Source organism: Scomber scombrus, chromosome 1 (assembly GCF_963691925.1).
Source record: "Scomber scombrus chromosome 1, fScoSco1.1, whole genome shotgun sequence".
NCBI classification, from domain to species: domain Eukaryota; kingdom Metazoa; phylum Chordata; class Actinopteri; order Scombriformes; family Scombridae; genus Scomber; species Scomber scombrus.
In genome coordinates, this window is record NC_084970.1 from 20,521,334 (window position 1) to 20,544,177 (window position 22,844).

The 22,844-nt window shown below is 38.3% G+C and overlaps 1 protein-coding gene across 3 annotated transcripts in view; it reads right to left on the reverse strand.

The window, feature by feature from the left end:
- Positions 1 to 22,844, reverse strand: part of sbf2 (SET binding factor 2) — a 99,843-nt gene that overhangs the window by 59,309 nt on the left and 17,690 nt on the right. For all 3 annotated transcript variants that reach the window (XM_062422931.1, XM_062422916.1, XM_062422923.1), the window contains exons 3-5: positions 6,774 to 6,911; positions 2,482 to 2,616; positions 697 to 807 (exon numbers count right to left, since the gene is read on the reverse strand). In XM_062422931.1, coding sequence (XP_062278915.1) covers positions 697 to 807; positions 2,482 to 2,616; positions 6,774 to 6,911 — 384 coding nt within the window. The remainder of the gene's footprint in view (positions 1 to 696; positions 808 to 2,481; positions 2,617 to 6,773; positions 6,912 to 22,844) is intronic.

A 22,844-nucleotide genomic window follows, 5' to 3' on the forward strand; every position in this document is an offset into this window, starting at 1 on the left:
AGAAAGTTCTCTATTCAAGGGAAAAATACAAGATCTCCATTCATACAATTCCTGACATACCTTTATGTTTAACTAGGTGCTATTTGGACAAATTTGTCTGTCCCACTGCTGAGGTTCTGCCTAAAGGCAGACTTTAGGACTTGGGATTTTAAGTGGCGTCCTGCTGAGGAACAGGGAACATACCAAATTCTTTCCTGTTACAACACAACAAACAATTGTTTAAAACAAATTCTCAATTTTTACCAGTGATGAGGACTTTTCCGCAGTGGCAGTAGTATAATAATTTTTGAACATGACTGGGACACATTTTACCTCTGGGTTTTTTTTAAGGTGCAAGTATGCACTGCATTTATAATATTACTTTCCAACATTTGGCCACCAAATGAGTTTTTTAAAAACGTATTCCTCTAAACAGCTATAAACACAATTTAATAACTCTGCTCGATTTTGCTCCACTCTAGGCTGAGGTATTTAGCTTAGTGACAGTATGGAAAAAATTACGAATATGTATTAGAAAATTACCGCCTGTGGCTGTTCAACAATCTGTGGCACCATCTAAACAAGGCATTCCTGTAGCTGCACCATCAAGCCATCACTTCACAGGAAAAATGGGTTGACCTTAACGTCTTCAGCGGCAGTGTGTATTTGTAAGAGACTGTGGTAGTTTGAGCATGCCTTGCCTTAGTTAAGACTTACCTGGGATCCACCAGCAACAGGAACCTGAAATATAAAGAGATTGGCCACCAGACCCTCTAAAGGGAAACTCAGGCTGTCGATATACACAGTGTAGACCAGACCCAAGCACCCCTGTTGGACAACAAGTGAAATACAACTTAGACATTATACACGGACACAAACCTCACAAAGTGTAATAATCAATATTGCTGCTTATGTGTAAACTTCATAGCCACCACTGACGACACTGGTTCTTTTATGTGACAGCATACAGGATGTATGTATGTATGTATGTGATATATATACACACACACACACACACACACACACACACACACACACACACACACACACACACACACACACACACACACACACACACACACACACACACACACACACACACACACACACACACACACACACACACACACACACACACACACAAAATTGTTGGTAGTAATGAGCACTGAGGGGTCGGTATATTAGTGTCCTGATGGACGATCCACCACAGACACAATTAGATCTAGTCTGAAACAGTCTTGTTGTGACTTTGTTGCAAAAATGACAAGACAGTAACGTCTAACATTTCATAATTGCAGCAGTTTTCCAGCAGTTATTTTACTTTTCTAGGTCATTATTTATTTCTAGTAATGGTGTTTTTGTTTACTTGTTGTTGTTTTTTGCATTCATAAGCATTGGAAAACTAAAAAGCCAAACAATTGAGTGCTTATAATATGTTCTGTTAGGGTCTTTTTTTGCATACTGTATGTATGTACATACAGTACAGTATGTGTGTGATGACTTATTTATGATTAAGGATATAGTTTCAATGGCTAATTGGAAATAATAATAATAACAGTAATAATAATAATAATATACTGTTAATCAAAATTATTACAAACAATTGTGCAGTTGTTAGCATCTTGTTATTAGCTTGTCTATAATTTTCTTTCTAATCTCCTGAGACAACTCTCTCCTTCGCTTCCTGGTCCATGTTCAGTGTGGTACACACCATGTCACCAAACAGCACAGTGACTACTTGTCACCCTTTAAATAGGCAGACTGACTGATTACAAGTTTGAAGACACCTGTGATGCTAATTAGAGGACACACCTTAGTTTAACATGTCCCTATGGTCAAATTATTTTCAATCGTTTCTAGGGGTACCATCATTTCTGTCCAGGCCTGTTTCATTAGTTTGTTTTTTAAAATGATTCTGTTGAACCACAATTCAAAAGCAATGTCTGATTTTCATTGGTTAATTTTCAGTTCATTTTTATTTATTATTACTTTTGTCAGTTATTTCAGTAACAATTGTGGGTTTTTCTTTCATTAACAGAGGGGTACCAACAATTTTGTCCACGCGTGTGTGTGTGTGTGTGTGTGTGTGTATATACAGGCTGTGAGAGAGAAATATGATTATTCATCAACTGTTTGCTGATATCACAAACAAATGTTTCAATGTTTAATTTATCTACATTTAGATTGGATAATGCAATTTATTCTCTGTGCCCTTTGAAAAAGCAGAGAACCTGTTGGGATGGATAGCATAACTGACAAATCTGCAGCATCAACTTACTAGTCAGTGATGAAAAGATCAGTAGTGCTTATGCTTCTACGTCTCATTAATTTAACTGAAATGCATCTTTAAGCTCAACCAAACTCGGCAGACAGTGTAAAGTAGATTAGCATCATCTCTGAAATGCAAGATCAAAGCACTGATTTGGGAAAAAAAAGTGGAGTATTCCTTCTCAACGAGACAGAGAAATATTTTTTATTAAGATTTATATGGTGTCTTATTACCCGGAATATTTCGGGATAATCCAGCCTGGACACAAGAATGAGACTTTTTGGTGCGAACACTTGAGCTGGCTGGATCAGGCCATCTTCCTCTGCCTCTTCATCTTCATCTCCATCAGCCTCCATACTCTTTGATCCCTGAAACATTGAAAAAAAAGAAGCTATTTCAGTTGAAGAGTTCAACAAAGTGCCATACAATACAGACCCTGCACTGTAGTGCAGAGCATGCCAGCAGCACTGAGCTCCCGGTTTAGCCTGTAAATTCACTGTGTGCCTTAAACTCATCACTTTTTATAGTACGTGTCCTGCATATTTAACAGAGAAAAATAAATGATGTGTTGACGTATAATACTGAGTCATGTGTGCTGAAATTTAGTTAGTTTAGATTATTGATGGCATTGTAAAAAGATGCTTGGAAATGCGTTTAATTACTTGTACCAAACAGAAAAAAGCCTGAAACTAATTGCATTAGACGAAGTCATAGATTCTGCCCATAAACAATCTTAAAAATCCTCCTTCGTCTCCAGAGAGGAAATACAGATTTATGAAAGTTTGAGCTGTTTATTATTTACTTTCCTAATCAGTCCCCATTTAACATAGTTGCTCATCCCCACGGAGCCACTAAAAGAACACAACACATATCCTAAAATTACGATGAAGTTAATAAAAGATCTTGCCTGCAAAGAGAAAAAGATTATATGGGTGGATTTCCTCAGAGAGAAGCCAAAATGAGTTTAGGGATTGATGTTGCTTCCCTCCCAGAGTCACATACGAACACAGCAAATACAAAACAGAGATACCACTGATGATACCAAAGATGCCAACAACTGCACAATTGTTTGTAATAATTTTGATTAACAGTACATTATTATTATTATTACTGTTATTATTATTATTTCCAATTAGCCATTAAAACTATTTCCTTTATCATAAACCACAGGACGTCTTAAACCACTTATAAATTGAATTAGCTGAATATCACACACATACTGTACTGTATGTACATACATACAGTATGCAAAAAAAGACCCTAACAGAACATATTATAAGCACCCAATTGTTTGGCTTTTTAGTTTTCCAATGCTTATGAATGCAAAAAACAACAGCAAGTAAACAAAACACCATTACTAGAAATAAATAATGAAAGTAAAATAACTGCTGGAAAACTGCTGCAATTATGAAATGTTAGACGTTAATATCTTGTCATTTTTGCAACAAAGTCACAACAAGACTGTTTCAGACTAGATCTAATTCTGTTTGTGGTGGATCGTCCATCAGGACACTGATATACCGACCCCTCAGTGCTCATTCCTAACTAAAGCCCTTATCACAATCTGGTATATTTTCCCCAAGCAGTGAAAACATGCCGTAAGTGCTTCAATATCTTGGGACCGAGGAGTATGGGATCAAAATATCCCATTCAGATGGGGGTTACATTTCACCATTATTCTTAGGATTTGGTTTAATTATCAAACAAAATACATTTCTCCGCCGCCTGTCTGGACTCTCTCTGGAATTCAGCTGGGTAGATAAGGATGTCAATTTAGATAGTGAAGACTGTTAAAACACCATCACGTTTTTAAAAAGAGCTTCAAGTGCCATAAACTGAATCCAGGAATGTCTGTTTGTTTTGCAGTACTATGATGTCTGGACGAGGCCAAATATAGCCTAATCTCATTAATAATATGAGGCTGACAAAATGTTAAGGTTGTATTGTGGTTAAAGCGTCCATTATACTACAAATATACAAGTTTAATCTTCACTTTACATCCAGGTTTCTTGATAAAATGTATTTTTAGAATATACAAACATCTCAGTTATTATAAGCTGCTCTAGATAAGAGCGCAACTTAAGGAGCTTAAGAGCAAACTTAAGAAATAAAACAAAAAACACGTATGTATAACATTTAATCTCTTGCTGATAAATTAAAGTCCACGTGATGTTTTGTTTTTATGTATATATAGCACAAACTCTGCGGATACTGCAGCTTGTATTGCAAATGGCACCAATTCACAGTAAACATTTTAATTTCACATTTCAAAGTCAGATGTGTCTAATACTGTTTTACTCAACTAAAGGGTCATAACCTACAATCTGACAGGTTGCACTGACTTTATTTTCCATAACTTTCCGCTTCTGGCGTGGATGTCTCAATGAAAGCATAGTTTATTTTAATCAGTGAAACTTGTTTGATAATCCTGTGAACTTCCTTTAACTGATGAAGTGGAAACTTGATACTGAAGAAGGAATTCTGATTTAAGTCAACATTTTGAGATCAAGTGAGACATTTAAGACCCTGTGGAGACATGATTTGATTGCGTTTTAGACACTGGCTGCAAAATATTTCAAATGTTTACACTCTTCCAGAGTCATAAAATGAGTGAAGTGAAATGTATTAGTCCCTTTCTATCATGACTGTTTAAATATCAGGCTGACCTTCTGGAAAAGCAGTTACTCTATGACTTGGACCTAATATAAACATTAAATGTAGTATGTGTGAAAAACAAAGTTTTTGGCCCTTGCTAATAGCCTTGGCAGTCAACAGTAAACAAAGACACAGTTACAAAACATAAGAACTCATAATCAAGACTAAATCTGTTGTTAATGATAATTTGTATTCTCTGCACTGAGCTGATGGATGAGTACAGGAAACAGACCCGATGAGTATTATGGTGTCAATACTGTGTTTTTCACAGCTGGGGGGCTTCAGCAACCAGTGATAAGCAATTAGATTCAGTCTGTAGCTCGGCTTTTCCGAAAAGACCCGGTAACATTTAAAAACAGGGATATTTTTGGGTTATTTACTCTCTTTGATGTGGCGATTTGCCCTAAATCCTCCTTTTTCTGATGCTTTTGAAGCGCCACGGAAAAATGTGCTCAGTTGTGCAAACAGAAAAACGTCTGTGTAATTATGGTCTGATTCACACAACAAGCTTAAATGGTAAAGTGAAGAGGAGGATGCGCCACTACAGTGTTGATTCTCAGCATTCCACCGCAGTGATTCTTCATCGTCTTCTCGTACACGGCTGCTTTACAAATTTATCTTGAACTCATAGTGCTGCTCTAACTGGAATGTGATTGACGACTGCCTACCACATGTGAAAGGATGTGAAATCACAGTGGGCAGAGGGACAGGAGTCATTTCAGGCCTCTTACAAAAGCAAACACAGTGAAACAATTAGCCTGGTATTCTGTGGACTCTTGGCAGTCAAAGACATTAACAAGATTATTCATAAGTGTACAAAAATGATGCCGTCCCAATAAATCTGTTGTAATCAATAATTTATTGGGTTTTGCAGATCAATGCCGTGACTACTAATATGTATTCAAGCACACTCTTCTCTCTTCTGCACGGGTAAACCAAATAAAAAAGCGCTGAAGGGGAGCACAGGTCCATCCTCTTTCTTTCTCTTTCCTATCAGTGCCCCTCAGCCAACACAAACGTTATCAGGCTGGATCCAAGTGTGTTTTTGTTTTGTGTTAATGCCTCAAATTCTGGAAGACATCACGCACGCGACAGACATTCCTGAATGTTACAAATGTGCCAAGAAACGTTTAAAAACAAAACAATAAGACTAAAATGGAAAACAGAAAACGAGAAACATCCCGTTGCCCGACCAAGATATCCTGAAGGCTTCTAAGAGTCATGAAAGAGGCTGAACGTGACTTCGCGCACATCGTGGAGGTTGACAAAACTCATCATTTTCATTGTGATGATATTGAAACCAGCCCTTATGAGGAGGAAGAGGAGGAGGAGATACAGATTACACTACATCAGGATTAATGAGGCCAGCGTGTAGCACTGATGACTCAAGATTACATAGGCAGGTCACATCCTCTCCTCTCATTATGGGCTCCATTTAGTGCTCCTATTTAGTGAATTGGAGACTCCAAAGTGTCCTTAGTTATGACTGTGATTGACTGCGTTAGCCCTGTGATGGATTTAGACCTTCACCCCAGTCAATTCTGGGATAAGCTACATCTGCCTGTTACCCTGAAAGTGATACATTTGTGAGAGAGAGTAAATAAATGAATGACAGCACGAATGAAAACAGCACAGCAAAGTGCTCAAAAGTCACGTGCACCAAGATACTAGACATGTTTAGCAGGATGCTGCAGCAGGATTGGCCTAGCGTGTAATCATGGTTGACTGTGTGTGTGTGTGTGTGTGTGTGTGTGTGTGTGTGTGTGTGTGTGTGTGTGTGTGTTGTGTGTGTGTGTGTGTGTGTGTGTGTTTGTGTGTGTGTGTGTGTGTGTGTGCGTGCGTGTGTGTGTGTGAGAGAGTGCACTCTTACCTGTAAATTGACCTCTGCCTCATAGAACGTGAGGCAGGAGCAGTAGTGTCTGTCTGAATCGATATCTGTCAGCACAACGGTGAAGAAGGTGGGTGCTTTCCTCTCTCTGTACAGCCTCCAACCTCCAGGCTGGCAGAACTGCAAAGACATTCAATAAAACACCATTAAATGAGAATAAGACAGAGAATAATCCACACAACATGGTCAAATATACATAGTGTTACAGCAGCAACAAGACACCATTCTGAAGCATATGTTGAAACTTTTCAGTGTTTATTGCTGATTTAAAATTTTTAAGAGTGGTTATTATGTCCACTGAGACTTTTTGCTGGTAACCCATTCAATACGTGAATGCACAAAACATCAGCATATTAGCCCGTCTATTCGTAATACCGCCATGGAGAGTACAGGCAGGATGTCCTGTTTCAGTGCTGCAATTACGTTTGTTCATCAGAGCGGGAAGTGGCATGTTCACTATTTCTTTTTCCCTGAGAGTAATCAGAGAAGGTGCCAGGACTGATCATAAAAGGAAACATCTTCACAAATACGAGTAATAGAAAAATCTTGAATTCCACGGACAACCTTAAAGACAAACTAGGAATTAAGCAACATGCCAAATGATTACAGTTTGGCACAGTAAATGAAATCGAGGTTAAAACTGAGACTGAATAACAAAAATTCACTTTCCTGCGATCAAAAATGAAGCAATTACAATTTTAAGTCCCGCCCACCCCAGAGGGTAAAACTATTTATCATTCTCCGTTGACTTTGTTTGGTGTGAAGGTGCCTCTTCGACACAACAGAAAAATGCCTAAAAGCCGATAATGGCGGGATGCAGTACCAACAAGAACCCAGAACTAAGTTTGTATAAGCTGCCGAACCGAAAGGCTGAGTATTTAAGAAGAAGAAAAACAGGCAGGCAATAATGTATCAGCATTTTGAAAGTACTGTATGCAACCGACATTATTGAGTTTGTCAACATACCATTTCCTCTCTTGTAGACATAGGTTACTAAAATAATCATTTGACATGCTGAAATCTAATGTTTTTAGCTAGTCAAAGACATTTTGTTAGCGTTTCAGCTGTTGCTTGCATATTATGGTGTTGATTATTTTCCTCTCTAGTAGGCGTGGTTTTCAGAGTATGATGCATCAGGTCTCTATTTTAAACCAGACTAATAGTGAATATTATGAAGTCAAGCTCTTACTAAATGTTCCTGGAATAGCTTATTTGACTATTCCGACTCATCACTCGCTTTGTTTGTTGAGGTTTTAAGAATCACATAAATCAACAATTTTCAACGCGTGACAAAACCAAAGTCATTTTTAGCAAACTGTGGGCACCGAACCTAAGGAAGACGGTTACCATAATAAAAAGAATCTCAAACAATTTTTAAGTCCCAAAGCAACAGCATGAGTCATAACCAATCCTGACACAAAACATCTGCTAAGTGTGGAAAAACACAAGCTTTTACTGATACAGTGTTTTCAATAAAGTGATATTACAGATGAACATAGACACAGCGTCAGACTCCACTGCCAAAAAATGTTTATTCCACATGACTTGCTGATGATATCTAATGTCTTAAACAAAGAAAATAATCATACATTATTTATTGTTTGAAAGACAGACTCTCAAAATGAAGAGTGGCAGGGAAGAGAGAAGAGGGCCAAAATATGGGAGGCAGGCGGGCATTTGGTCATATAGTCAAGTGTTTGTGTCTGGCCTCTTTCTGTTTTTGCTGGAGCCCAAATGGCCTGGCTCTGAAACGGTGTTTAGACTGTTCCTCAAGGGTTACGTGGGGGATCACCGGACACATGGAGGAAGAGAGAGGAGATTGGGTAAAGGAGGGGTGGGTGAGGGCCAAACAAATGGATTGATGGATAGATGGATGTGTTTATTAGCCAAAGACAAATAAACTGGTGTGGTAGCGTCTCTGAGGCAGAAAAAGAAGAGGAGTAGAGATGGACAGAGTTGAAGAAGAGAAGGACAGTGTTAGAGCGGAGAGTGGAGATAAAGGGAGGAAAAGGAGGAAGGGGGGCTTTGGCTTGTTCAACCTGGAGGTTTGGACCAGGATGCCACCATCCTCCGGCAGATACAATAGCTTGCAGGAAATCTGTTAAACCTGCATTGTGGTGCTGTGTGTGTGTGTGTGTGTGTGTGTGTATGTGTGTGTTTGTGTGTGTGTTTGTGTGTGTGTGTGTGTGTGTGTGTGTGTTTGTGTGTGTGTGTGTGTGTGTGTGTGTGTGTGTGTGTGTGTGTGTGTGTGTGTGTGTGTGTGTGTGTGTGTGTGTGTCAGACAGGACTCAAGGACAAGTGCAGATAACTGTGATCCTGTTCTAAGCTATTCCAACTATGCCATTCATTGTTGTCAAAAAAGAGATAAACACCTTTGGGACCACATACCTCACAAGATCACAGGAGATATAACATCCTGTGAGTGAGTGTGTGTGCACACACACACGTGTGTATGAGCTGTGAGGCAGAGTGACACACACACCATGTGGAGGAGCTAGAAGTGAGAAGATTAACTGACTTCCCTGATATTGAATCTGCAGAGAGCTGGAGCAGGTTCAAAGACACTTTGGGGATTTTGGTATTTAGTAAACTTTATTCAGGGATTGTTGCATTTTACATAAAACTTACAACTGTCTTGAGATATTCATCTTTTGGTTAGAACCGAATGATGAATCTCCTGAATGTTGTAGTTGGATCCATTCAATCAGCGAAATGAATAAAAGTCAAGTAAAATGCAGATTCCATTAATCATCTATTATTTATTTAGTCATGTGGTGCATCACTAAGGCTTTAAACACATTTTAATGCAAAATATAACTTGCATATGACTGTAATTATGATTTTTAAGGTTAAAAACAACTGAGCATGCATCCTACATAAAGGTGTTTACATATGCTGTTTGTTGTATGCTTGTGAGTTAACTATTTGGACCAAAACTACTGTAATGTCTTGCCTGGGCTCCTTCTCTGCAACTTGTTTAAAAGTAAGACTCACCCGAAGGGCTGCGCTGCTTTCTGCCAAAGTTGTTATCATGACAAATGTAACTATGCACAACCGAGTGGAAAGACAAATGGCCTAATCATTTGTTATTTATTTGAACACCCAACATGAAAAATGATGTCATTTGCAAGTGAGTCAAACACAGACACCACCACATTTCTGAGACTATCCCTTGAGGGCAGAGAGGATTAAGATGTGACACTGTATGAATGAGAGAGGGGGGGTTCAAAGGGAATCATATTAAAAATGGTCAAAAGGTCAGTCTGCAAAACATTGATACCTACAGAAAAAAAACAGTCTGTCTGTGCTTTTAAGCTACACAGGTTGTTTTTTCTTTCTGCAAGTCTCTGTAAGTGAATGATACTGAACTGCCCCAAAGGAGCAAAGCTGAGAGTAAGTGAGTATGAACATGCAGGAATAAGTGTGCGTCAGACACAAGCTGTACTGTACAATAAGCCATAGCATGACACAGAAATCCACTGCAGAGCAACAGGTGCAAAGGTCAACACGTAGGACCTTTACACAGCTCAAACACACACACACGCACACAGAGCAGAGAGAAAGGGCATCTCCTGTTCCCAAATTAGACCTCAGTCAAGTGACAAAGGAACTCTGGGACACACTTGCTGTATTGATGTCAAAGCCGAGTAAATTGCTGCCCTACAGCTAAACCCTCTGCATCACATCATGTGCTGCAGCATGACTGACTCCCCTACACCCACCCAACTGCACTATTCACCCACTGAGATACTGACACAGGATCTACAGCCTGACCTGTTAAGCATTGTCACTGCAGCATGTTTGAGAAGCAGCACCAATAAAAAGAAAAGAATAAAAATAAATAAAAATAAAAAACACATTCCGATGCTCAGAGGCTTTGCCTGATCAGGACAGGGCTACATTCTTATACTGTGACGAGACCCTAATGCCTGGTCAGGCCAGCCAAGGCCAAATATATCTGGGGCAGCAGCCATTACTAAGGATGACTCAGGACAAGGTGGCTTCGTCTTTTATATCTAGTGCAGCTGATACATGACTGGAAACAGTGTTTTTCTTATGAGGGCAACATTTGAGATTCCTCTGCGTGGAGAAATACAAACAGACTTTGAAGGCCCATAAACCCATCAAAGAGTTCCCATTACCACAAATGAGCTAAATCCCACAAATCCTTTCAGAGAACAGACTTATTTCATAATTTGGTAGAGTTATAAACTTAAAGGAAATCAGGCACCACAGTTCCTCCATGTTTTCTCAGCACAGCAATAAAAAGTGTGTAGACTAAACTGTCTCCTCTCTTTCGAGCATCATGAAGAATAATTTAAGGACCCCGGACATGCATCTTTTACGATAAATAAAAAGACTCTGCTGCTCTGAATAATGTCTCTGTTTTGTCTCTGACACAAAAAGTTCAATGACGTACTTACAAATTCTTAAAATCTTGTCCTTCAAGCTTCAACGTCACACTTGTGCAAGTTTCATACTGAATCACAAGTGACTTCAAAATTAGCTGAGATGTCTGAAATCTTACTCATAGTATGTACATGCCAACTCAGATTTAAGGTGAGCACCAATAAACTTTACTCTATTAGCAGATGAGTATGAAAACAATCTTCAAATGTCAACCACAAACATCACTCTGCACAGTGAAGCTCATACATCTGATACAAGTAACATTATACCATGGGTGAATACTTGATTCTGATTGGCTGCAGGGTGTCCGTTAATTCCTGATAATGGACACATACTGAGTAGATTCACTGACACTGTGTTCACTGTTCTAAATTAATGTGCTGCCTGAAATGAGTAACCATAGCAACAGGGTGCAGTCAAAGCCTCTTTTCACAATTTATTGCAACACTTTATTTGAGAAATATGACAACTTTGATCGCTGAGATGCAGCTAAAGTAAGAGAAATTGAAAAGAAAAGGTAGAAACGGCACAAAGAGTTAAACACCAGGAGAATGATTTAACAACATATGTTAAACAAATCGACATTAGAATTACAGTAAATCTGAATAACACAACACTGACTGTAGTCCTTCAGTGCCTCATCCTCTGAACACCATTGGATGGCGACTGTAACACACAAGCTGCAAGAAGTACACTGCCCCTCTGAACTTACTGATACATTAAAGCAACTATCTCACATCCCATTTGCTGTTCAACTCTTCACACTGATTTGGAGAAAATGAGATGGGTGGAGAGGTAGCTCGTCTTTTGTTTAACATACTGTCAAATGATATTTATCGTTTCTCAACTGTATGCAGTGTTATTGACTTTGCTAGCATAATTTTAGCTTGCTGGCTCGTAGCTGAGCCACGGGTTTCCACGAGCTGAGCGGACTAGAAATATCTCCCGTTTGCCAAGTCGTATCTCAGGTTCATCCTATTTACTGGAGTAGTAAACAAAGTTTCCATTGCATAAGATCTTTACGGGATGGAAATGATTGTTTCACCTGAACGTAAAGTCACAGTACATATGTTCAGGAAAACTTAGCAACAGATGTGCGTTACACCGTGCACTTCCAACATCCTCTTCCTTCCGCCTTGTTCTTTCCTCATTCATTTGGAAGAGCCGTTTGCCAGGAAGACAACACAATGACGGAAAGTGAAGTAGGAGTTGTCAGGGCCCAGAGAGGGACTAGCCGAGGTTGAGAAGGTCAGTGGCGTGCTGCCTGCCCTGTACTCCTGCTTTATCAGGTCTGCAGGATGAGCTGTGAGCAAAACAACCAGAGATGGCTGCTCAAGCTGAACAGTTTGGTGCACAAACATGAATGTGCTTGTCCTCCCCCCTCCTCACCCACCTCCTTTGCTCAAGGTCAACTCGATGAGTACAAGAAACAAAACTGTCAACAAAAGGACCATAATAGGACTGTTATCCAAACATTATTTAGCAGTTGCAGCGAGTTGAATCACTGCACCAAAGCCCGAGTCCATCTGAAGGTTGCGCTGAGGTGGCATCTCCCCTTTTCTCCCATTTTTCATTTCTGCTTCCCTGCTGTCACCAACACCTCTGTTTTCCCTTTGCTGATCTATTATGCAATACCAGGCACACATGATTCATTTTAGAGATAGATATTTTTAGATGGCCATGATGAACTGGACCACAGTAATAAAAAAAATGTCTAGTCAGACAGAACAGGAAGAGTAATCTAGCAAAATTGAAAACTGTACTGTACACAACATTTCAAGTTTCATAAATGCCATATGTGTAGGAAATGTAACACCAGAGAAAAAACCCAGAACAGAGTTTATTTATAGCGCAAATGTAAAGAGTCTTTTTTTTTTTCTTGCCACGCACAGCCCAACAAGCTCATAATGACAACTCTGCTGAAACCTCTATTTCCCCAACATCCCTTGGGAAGATTTGTTCACTTCAGGGCGAATACTTGGTTTTATTTCAAAACACAGCATAAATTAAAAACATACGGCCAGTTCACCACATGCAACTTGAAAACAGAAATGCTTAAAGAGGCAAATAAAAAAGACCCTTTGGAGAATTTGACATTCCAACTCTTAAATCAATCCACTATCGGATTAATTCATCCTGCTCTTTCGACCTCAAACCTAAGCGTCTGTGTGATGTTCACGGTTGGAAGTCCTAAATATTTAATGGATTTTGTTATGTCACAGTTGATGTCAAAAGTAGGTTAATAAACACCACATCTTCCAATCTTTAAATCATAGTTCCTGCTGTGAAATACAGTCAAGCGCATAAAAATTCCCTTTCACAATCCAAGGAAAGTCCACGGACTTTTCCCTGCACAGTTTTATAGTAGATTCTAGTGGTAAACTTGATATTGAAACCACTTCAGGAGTATCAAAACAAGCTTAATCTAATAAATCCTCCCATTTCTGTGATGGAACTGGGGTCAACTGTGTGAAGCTTGCAGCATTATAGCAACAACAATCGATGACTTTTATCAAAGAATGATCCGGACTTTCATCTATGAACATGCCTGCTTGTGCTACTGGGTTAATCATAGCCCGACAGTTTGTCATCACCTTGTACTTTGTAGACAATATTAAAGTAAGGTCAAGGCTGTGTAATAACTACAGAATTTTACAATTCCTGTGAAGTGTCTTATATTAAACAGAAATCTGGAAAGAATGTGCAGTTGGCTTTGCAGAGTAAACCATTATGAATTTAGCCAAGGTATTTGTAGATAAGTGACAGTGACAAATACTGAGTACAGCACATATTGTGGTGCATAAGGATGAGAGGATTTGATAAGTTCAAAGATAAAATGTATGCAAAATGAAAAAATTATTACCCCAGTAAGAGCATTACAAACAACAAGATTCCTCCACATGAGAGAGCAACAAATCAAGTAGATCAAGTAGTACTACACTTTGGGACGGCCATGATGAAAAACACAAACCTAACTTTGGCCCTCCTACATGACCTGAACCTCAGGCACAAGTACACAGTACACAACAGAATTCAAAGAGGGGATTTTAAGAGTGAGTCACCTTTTACTACAAATCAAACAATCAAACAATCACAAACACAGTTCATCTTAATATCTAACATCCACTATAACATAAATGACTCCCACAAGTACAGACAAATACTCTCATTTTTGTGTTAAATACAGAGTGAAAAGTAATTTAATCCCTCAATTGTAACAATTTTACATCGGTGTGTTTCAGATCATTAAATAAATTAAATATGGGTTAGTGCAGCATGCATTGTCAGCCACAATGTAATTCTTTATAGCACCACCGGAGGCACCAAAGTTGAAAATTGTTAAATCCTACTCTGGGGCTGTGAGATGAATTATCAAGTGGAAATTAATTTAAAAAATACCCCTGCAAAATATATTCCACTTTAAAAAATTGGAATGAAGAAAAATTAAGACAGACCAGACATATGTTTTTTCAGATGTTTTATTGGACACTTATCATTGTAGTTCACCACATACTTGAAATTCAACTTACTTGAGATTTCAAAATATTTTTCATGGAGTGTTTTGGTTAACTATTTTTTTTTAAAAATTCTGTTCAGTACCACATCAGTGCAAGCCTTTTCTCTTTTCTTTATTTCTGCCAAGAGTAGATAAACACAGTTGTGTTTTATTTCAACTGTAAAAAATTAACACAAAACATCAAAACACACTCTTGAGCACATGGGGTGATGAATGAAAGAGCAGGGTAAACAGCTTTGTCCTGAGGTTGTAGATCAGCACAATGGCTGTCCTGCGTCAGACTGCTGAGCCCCGGCCTTTAGAGCACAGTAAGATAATGGCTGATAATGACCTGGCTCTGAAACAGGTGCTTCCTCCACTGCCTTGTGGGGGCCCTGGCAAAGTTATTCGCCTTAGTCTCTCTTCTGCTGTTAATCAGCTCAGTTAAAACCAACAACCTTTTGCTTCCCTTTTGAACAAACATTAACGCTGTGGGAAGAGCGAAAGTAAATCTGTGCAGTACATATGTGCAGTATGTTGTGTGTGTCCAAATGCTTTTCTCATATAAAGCTTCACACAAATATTTCAGTGATTTTTTTGTACAACAGGTGAAGAACAACAGGTACATACAGTAGTATGTTAATATAAGATTCACTGCTCCAACACAATAAACTAATGGATTGTGACACATCTAATCTGCAAATTCATCATTATAATAATAATATTATTATTATTATAAGAGCAGGACCTTGGCACTGGGCCACAGGAGCTCTGCATACAGCTTTATTTCCAAAACAATAACAAGGGATGTCCCCTGTGAAGTACCTTAAAGGTGATGTCCAACCTCACGTCCCTTCTCCAATGTCATCCTATCACGTGTCAATGCACTACAAGCATTGTTTATGGATAGCAGCTAACAACAGTGTTTCTACAAAGGTCCTATGAAAAGTAGAGGTCGTCTGTTTGCACTGTATTTTGCTTGCTATACAGTGATCTGCCGGGTATTTGAAGTCTGACAGTCCAGTAGTTACAGCATCAGTCTGGTAATCAAGTGAAACGTTCCCTCCTAAGGTATGAACGCATTATGCCACAATGGCACTATTTCTCTTAGATGCAGGTAGCGAAGTGGTTATAATGATCATCCTCTGATCATATGACACAACTGTCCAGAACAAAACCCAATAAAGAGTCAAGAGTTTTGATTACATGCAGTATACTGTCAATGGCTAACAATCAACATTTCTTTATGAAAAATAAACAGAGATGCAAGACATCACGTAGTATTTATAGATGAATATTGACACCAAAACATGTGTATGTGGGAGGAAAACAAAACAACTATGACAGCTATAAAGCAACCTTTACACAAACACCATTAAATAAAAACAAATTACTAATGTAGATAATTGGTTGGTAAGCTTGTTTTTACCAGCCATCAGAGGCCAAGCTGTTCTTCGAACCCAAAGAGACTAACAGGGTTTGACAACCAACCACCACTGCCATCCTCAGACACCCACACTCCTACTAGGAGAGCTAAAAATGTCCAAGAATAACAGCAATGTAATGTATTACTACACTGTGTTATTATGCTGTCAGATGTTAAGACTGTTCCAAAGGATCTTAATATTTTTCCCACAGAATTTAAAACATCCCAATACCTCTTCTCAAGTGAAACCGTAGCATACAGCAGTCGGGACCAAACTCTATTTCTTCAATGCCAACACAAAATGGAAACGTTACAACAAAAAGATGTTGGCACGTCCTGTTTAAGTAGCAGGAATGCCTGAAACTGGGCACATAGTTGTGCATACATCAGACTGTACTGGAACAACAGGAGCTTGTTTGAAAGTTGCCTGATAAGAGCTTTGCAATCTATACAACACCCTCTATCCTTACATCCTGAAAAATTCCTAGAAAATATAAGCACGTAGATGTAGGAATCCAAGTAATTGCACCCGTCCATGGCCCCGGTTTTAGCAGCAGTCAGCACATTTTTACCAGTAGCAGCGGCAATCACCAGTAGCCAAGTAGAGGGATGTCTGCCAGCGGAGGGAAGAGAGGAAATGTACAGGATAGATGGGGTGTCCCAAAAGTTTGCTCTTAGACCCGTTCACCTGGCTACTGGCAACAGTTCACTAAAATGTTTGTTTTTTTCAGCACAGAATTTACAGTTAAAGAAATTAGTTCATTTATTAAATGAAATTAAAATGATTGTTTCTTTGCTGGATTTTAAATAAAATATCCTAATCATTTCTTGTGTCAGATATTCCTTTTTCTAAACTGAAATAACATGAAAAACCAAGTTCAATGGACCTTGTTGACTGTCATATTTGATTGTCAGTGTCCATTTCTTCAACAACAATGATGTTTGACTGGAGAAGGAACATGGTCAGGCAGTGTATCAGATTTTTATGATAAGTACCGGATACATCCATTGATGCAACTCAGTGTCAAGTTGGTATAAGCAGTATTTTTTCATAAAAATCTGATTATGTACAGGAAAATAAATGTGAACTAAAATGTGGAATAAATGTAATCCACTTTGGCAACGCAACAAAATGGTTTTTAACAAATTTAACATCATTGGCCCAACTTACTTAGAAAAAATTGTTGTTTTTAGGATATGTCTTGCTTAATATTAACAAAACACATAAACATTTAAATGAAGGAATACTCCATTTTTTTTCTTTTCATTTTTTGTTTTAAAATGAAGCAATTCATTTTATAAATGTAAATAAAATACAATATGATACAATATTTAATATTTATTAATATTTATTTAAACTTTAATAGCATGGATCAAATATATTTATGTGACTACATTTATGTTCCCTGTTATAGGCAAACATGTAATTTTGTAAATTTCCAGTGTATTTCTGTTAATTCTCATGGAAAGTTTCCAACTATGAAAATTAACGAAATTTTGTGTAGGTAAGAGAAGGTTTAGAGGGCTGAACAAGACCACCAGGTTTCTCTGTTCATGCTGCTGAGGTTTTCACGTTTATCTGACAGATTTCAAAAGAACTTCTACTGTATTACATCTATGTGCACTCTACAGTGTGCTGTGGCTTCATTTCATCCTGTGTATTCCCATTTCCTGGTGAGCTCATAGTGCTCTTCAGCCTGGAAAGTCCTGCTTGCTGACAGCTCCAGCTTTGTTTCCTCATGTGTTTGGCCTCACTGGTACACGAAGCATTGATTACTCATGTGTGGATCTTCCTGACAAACACTGGTTGGAACGGCATCCTGCTATCTGGAATGCACTGTTTAGTTTTTCTTTCACAGTTTTACAAACATCATAAGGCTGACGTGCAGCTTGACATGTGAAGTTATGGTCACTTTAGTCAACCCATCAAGTGATACAATTAAGCAACATTCTTTCATCTTGTCTTGTAGTTTGGCACACGGGTGCTGATGGTAAGCAATACTAGTTAAGCTTTGTCTTGAATTGCTTATTCAACCTGCTCAGAGAACAATGCAAGATGAAAGACTCCCTGCAGCACTGACAGTCATTCTTTTCTCCACTGACCTGACCCTGACCTAAGCCCAGAGGTGCAGGTCATACTGGAGTCAACCCTAACTCTAACCCTACACCTAACCCTCCTAAAGTATTATTTTCCTAAAAATATGAAATATACATTCCAAGTATTTTAATTACTAAAAATGTCCCCTTTTTACTCTTGCCTAGCAGTCATAATAAACTACCCACATGAGACCAGTAGTTTACACATTTTCTGAATAACTCGAGCATCCTTCCCGGAAGTGTAAGCCACGTTCCTCATTACAGCAGGGATTTGGGGGAAAAGGGAGGAGTTCAAGAAGTCAAAGTTCTAGACAAGAGAAATGACACAAATGTTTACAGTCTGGTCAAGTTGGGTCAAATTCCTTCATCAGAGGAAGTTGGGCCCCTAAAGGAGTTTTCTAAATTTTTCATGTTTAAAACAAGCAGGGGCGTAAGATGGTATGTGCTGGTTCATGTATTTACAGTATGTACTGTACACTACAGGGAGTGGACACCACCTGCTACGAGCTGAGCGCACTCTCTACAATAACAGAACACAGAGTACAATAACTTTGCTCACAATAATGCAAGTCTCTGTTATCATCTCTCCTGTGATTAGCTTACTGTAAGAGTACACGTGATTTATATCCAACTGCTTGAGAAAACTAAACTAAGGCATAAGTGGACTTCGAATTAGGTTTAGGGGCCCAGTATGTATATGCCTATAAGGAATTTGACTCTTTTTTTTCTCTGCGTTGCTGTTCAGCCTAGAAGAGCAATCTGCAATCTGTGTGATGTAACTTTGCTAAACAGCTTGAATTAGGAGGAGCAATGATTGTGTTAAAAGCTAGAAAACACACAGCCTCCACTCTACCACATTTTGATTAACCTTCCAATCCTGACTGACATGTGTAATACTGTATTTGTCAAAAGCTGCACCCCTTCTTCTCAGTCAAAACTTATTCAAACCAGAAAGCACAGACAGGAATAGAGAGTCTATGGATATTGTAATGCTGTACAGATTGTAAAGTCTGAGTCTGAGGCAAGTTTGTTATTTATGGTATTGGGCTATACAGATAAAAGGTGGCTTGACTGAACATCATATACATAATGCTGCAATCAATTCCCCGATTACTGACTTTTTCTATTGACTAATAGCCATTTCTCCAGTGTTCATTGAGGACAAATTGGCTTAGAAATGACATACCATCATTAAGGTGTAGCCTAAAGCTAAATGACCAACATTATTCTACCTGTCTGCTACACCCAAAAGATGATGGAAATCCTGGTGGCAAAAACTCACATCATAATTATCTCTAAAGGGAATAAGAAAAAGGAAACATTTTCCAAATGTATTTTTATTTTTAAAGACATTTTTGACAGTAGTAGGACACGTAATGTTCCATCAACTTATATCCCTGAAACACTGATACACCTCTCTATCCATATCATTTGAAACTGTGTAAAACTTTTTTTTTCATTAAAAACTCTCCTAGAATATGAATAGTACCATTATCCAGCCAAATGATGGAATTTCTGTGTTACCCAAGCTAAAGGGTGAAAGGGTAAAAAGCAGTTGCTTTCCATATTTCACATTGCAAACATATTGGAGCCAAATTAAGAATATACTAATATCATGATGAGGCCCACCCACACTCCCAGATAGATAGAAGTAATGCCTTTGTTATCACCAACAGATGGTTTGAAGACTGGGTTTGGGGATAACTGTGTTCACCATCTTGACATTTGGCCAAATAGTGAAGGAGCCTGGACAGAACTGTGAAGGGATGAGGAAACCACAAAAAATAACTCTTCTTTTCAATGAACATTTCCCTTCCTCCTCCTCTGCTTAGTTTTTTTCTCTGTAAAGCATCCTTGGATTTGTGAAAGGCGCTATATAAATTTGACTTATTATTATTAAAGTCTTGAAGTGATAGACACTCGAGTCAATCATGCAAACATACTCAAAAACATCTTCCTCTTCATTTGAGGCTCCCAATCACTCCCTATCTCTCTCCCCTCATTTCCTGTCATCTCTCTACTTACTGAATCTAACAAAGGCATAAAAATGCAGTTTTAGATTCCAAGCACTGCAAATGAAATCAGCTGCTGAAACCAAAAAGTCCTGTGGAAAAAAAATATTGAGAGAAATCTGCACTTTTTCAACAGATTGTAGAATCTAGTGGCCATTAGTAGAGCTGCAATTTGAGGCATTTTCATATTTGCTTTAGGTTTTGACCATTGTGGTGTCGACTTGTTTAAAATGTCTACCTCTCACTAACAATTATGGCCACCAGTGTACGTCTGAGTAAGCAGTGTGACAAAAAAGCAAATGACCGGCATGGTATGTGGTCAGAGAAACAACTATGCTTGCTTAGCTGACTGAGTGGAACAGAAAACCCACACGGCGTACTGCATGTTGGACTGGGCCACTACAGGATTTCTATTGTTCAGTGCTGCAGCATCTCGCCTACAGGCACAACATGTAGGGCTACAGATAGAGCAGTGTAAATATAAGAGTCCCACTGTTTTCACTGTCAAACAACTCAGTCTAAAGGCTACGGGCCTTTAAAGGTGAGGACAGGTCGACTTCAGACTTTGAAATCAAACTGAGAAATACGTCAAGGAGGGACAACGTGCCACAAGTGGAGAGTTTTTGAATCGACAAGTCCTTTGAAGATGTTTCAGTGATTGTGTTGAGAAAGGTCACACCTAACCTGCTGACTGAGGGTTTTTTCCTAAAATGTCTAACCTACAAAACTACATTAATTTCTTCATGAAATATTTGCTCATCAACTGAAGATTCAAACTACTACAACTAATTAAAACAAACTATAGCCGAGAAAAACTCAACACAATGAAACTCACTATTAAATCAGAGCTGCAACAAGCCATCATTGTGATTGATTACTCACCAGACTATCTTTCAAATAATTTATCAGAAAATAGGGTCAATCGCCCTTTAAAAGTCTTAGAGTCAAAAGAGCACACCATTTTTAAAATGCTTGTTTTGTCTGACCTACAATAAAATAGCAAAAAGTATTTAATTTAAAATAATATACATAAAATAATAATATATATTTGGAATTATTTGATTTTAAATGTCATGATGTGTTGCAGACTCATTTTCTTTAAATCACTAAATGAAATACTGCCAAACCTACTCTTTGACCTTTGGCATACAATTTATAGCTTTAATCATGATCAAGGCTCATCCTGCTGCAGCATCCCAAATCAAATTTTCCAAAATGAAATGACTAATGTGAGGCTGTGTAATCAGATGAGGCATCTTGTTTACTTGCTGGGAAACATGACTATGGTGGAGACAGCAGGAATGAGTCTGCTGACAGCATATTGTCTGCAGGCTACATGTAACTGACTGACCCTCGTGTTCGACACTGAACTTTGTGGCGCTTTGGAATGTGTTTGACCTCTCGGGCGTAGTTGTCAAGACATCTCTCTTCATCTCACCCAACACACACAAAAACACATCCACAGACTGAAGGCCAACCCGAGCATAAACATAAACAGCGATCCATTTCCATTGCACAGAGTTGTCATTTTCAGTATAGCTCCAAGCGCCCTAGATTATTACGTTTTTCGCGAACAAACCAAGACTGTGTGGTCAAGTTAAGTACATTAAGCTGTTTTTAGGGGTTACAATAACAAACATTTCTGTGTGTAGCAAAAATAACCTATAAGTTGTTGTTTTTTTGGGCAAACAATTGAGTCATATCCCTTTATTAAGCAACTAACACACACTTTTTTAATGACCAAGAATTTTATTTTATACATAAAAAATCAACGTAATAAATCAATAACTAAAAGTGATTTATAACAATATAGAAGCCAAAGTTAGTATTGTGTCTGAATAAAAAAAATCTTTAACTTAATATTAATAATTTATATTCTAATTACACTGACCGGCATGGAGTAACTGAGCAAATAATGAGTGTTTTATGAATTTATGCATCTGAATTGGTCAGGATCGGGGAAATGTTTTTTCTAAATACGAACTCCATTTCTTTTACGTGCCTCCATTATTACATGCAACAGACAGCAGTAAACAAGAACGTTCCCGTCATAAATTGGAGGCATATTGCTTCCACTGTACTAAAAAAGAAAGCATGAAGGTTTAATTTAGGCGAAGTTAACGTTAAAAATTTACAACTCAGTTTGCTGGCAAGCATTGTAACTTGCTTGGACAGGATATGGTGGTTGTGATTCCAAATAACTCACCAACACTTGAATTAGATAGATTTAAAAAGCTTACCGTCCATGTGGTTGTCTTAGAATATAAACTTTATACCTATAATTAATACGGCCCATTAAACATGAAAAAACACAGTGCCAGTTAGAGAAGAAGGTCAGAGGGAAAACAAGTGCACAAAAAGGAAAAAGTAAGAAGAGAGGAAGACTTGAGGATTTGTGTATCTACATTTGATACCAATATGTTGTCTACAAGCAGCGGATGTTATGAACATTCACAGAATCAAAGCACTAAACAAATGGTGTTTGTAATTATACGAGCAAACTCAGCAATTAAACAATGAACACATAAGTGATGGATTCTTTTGACTTTTGTGTGGCACATTTCTTTTTTTCTCTCTAAACTATCTGGCAGCAAATCTAAATAACAACATGT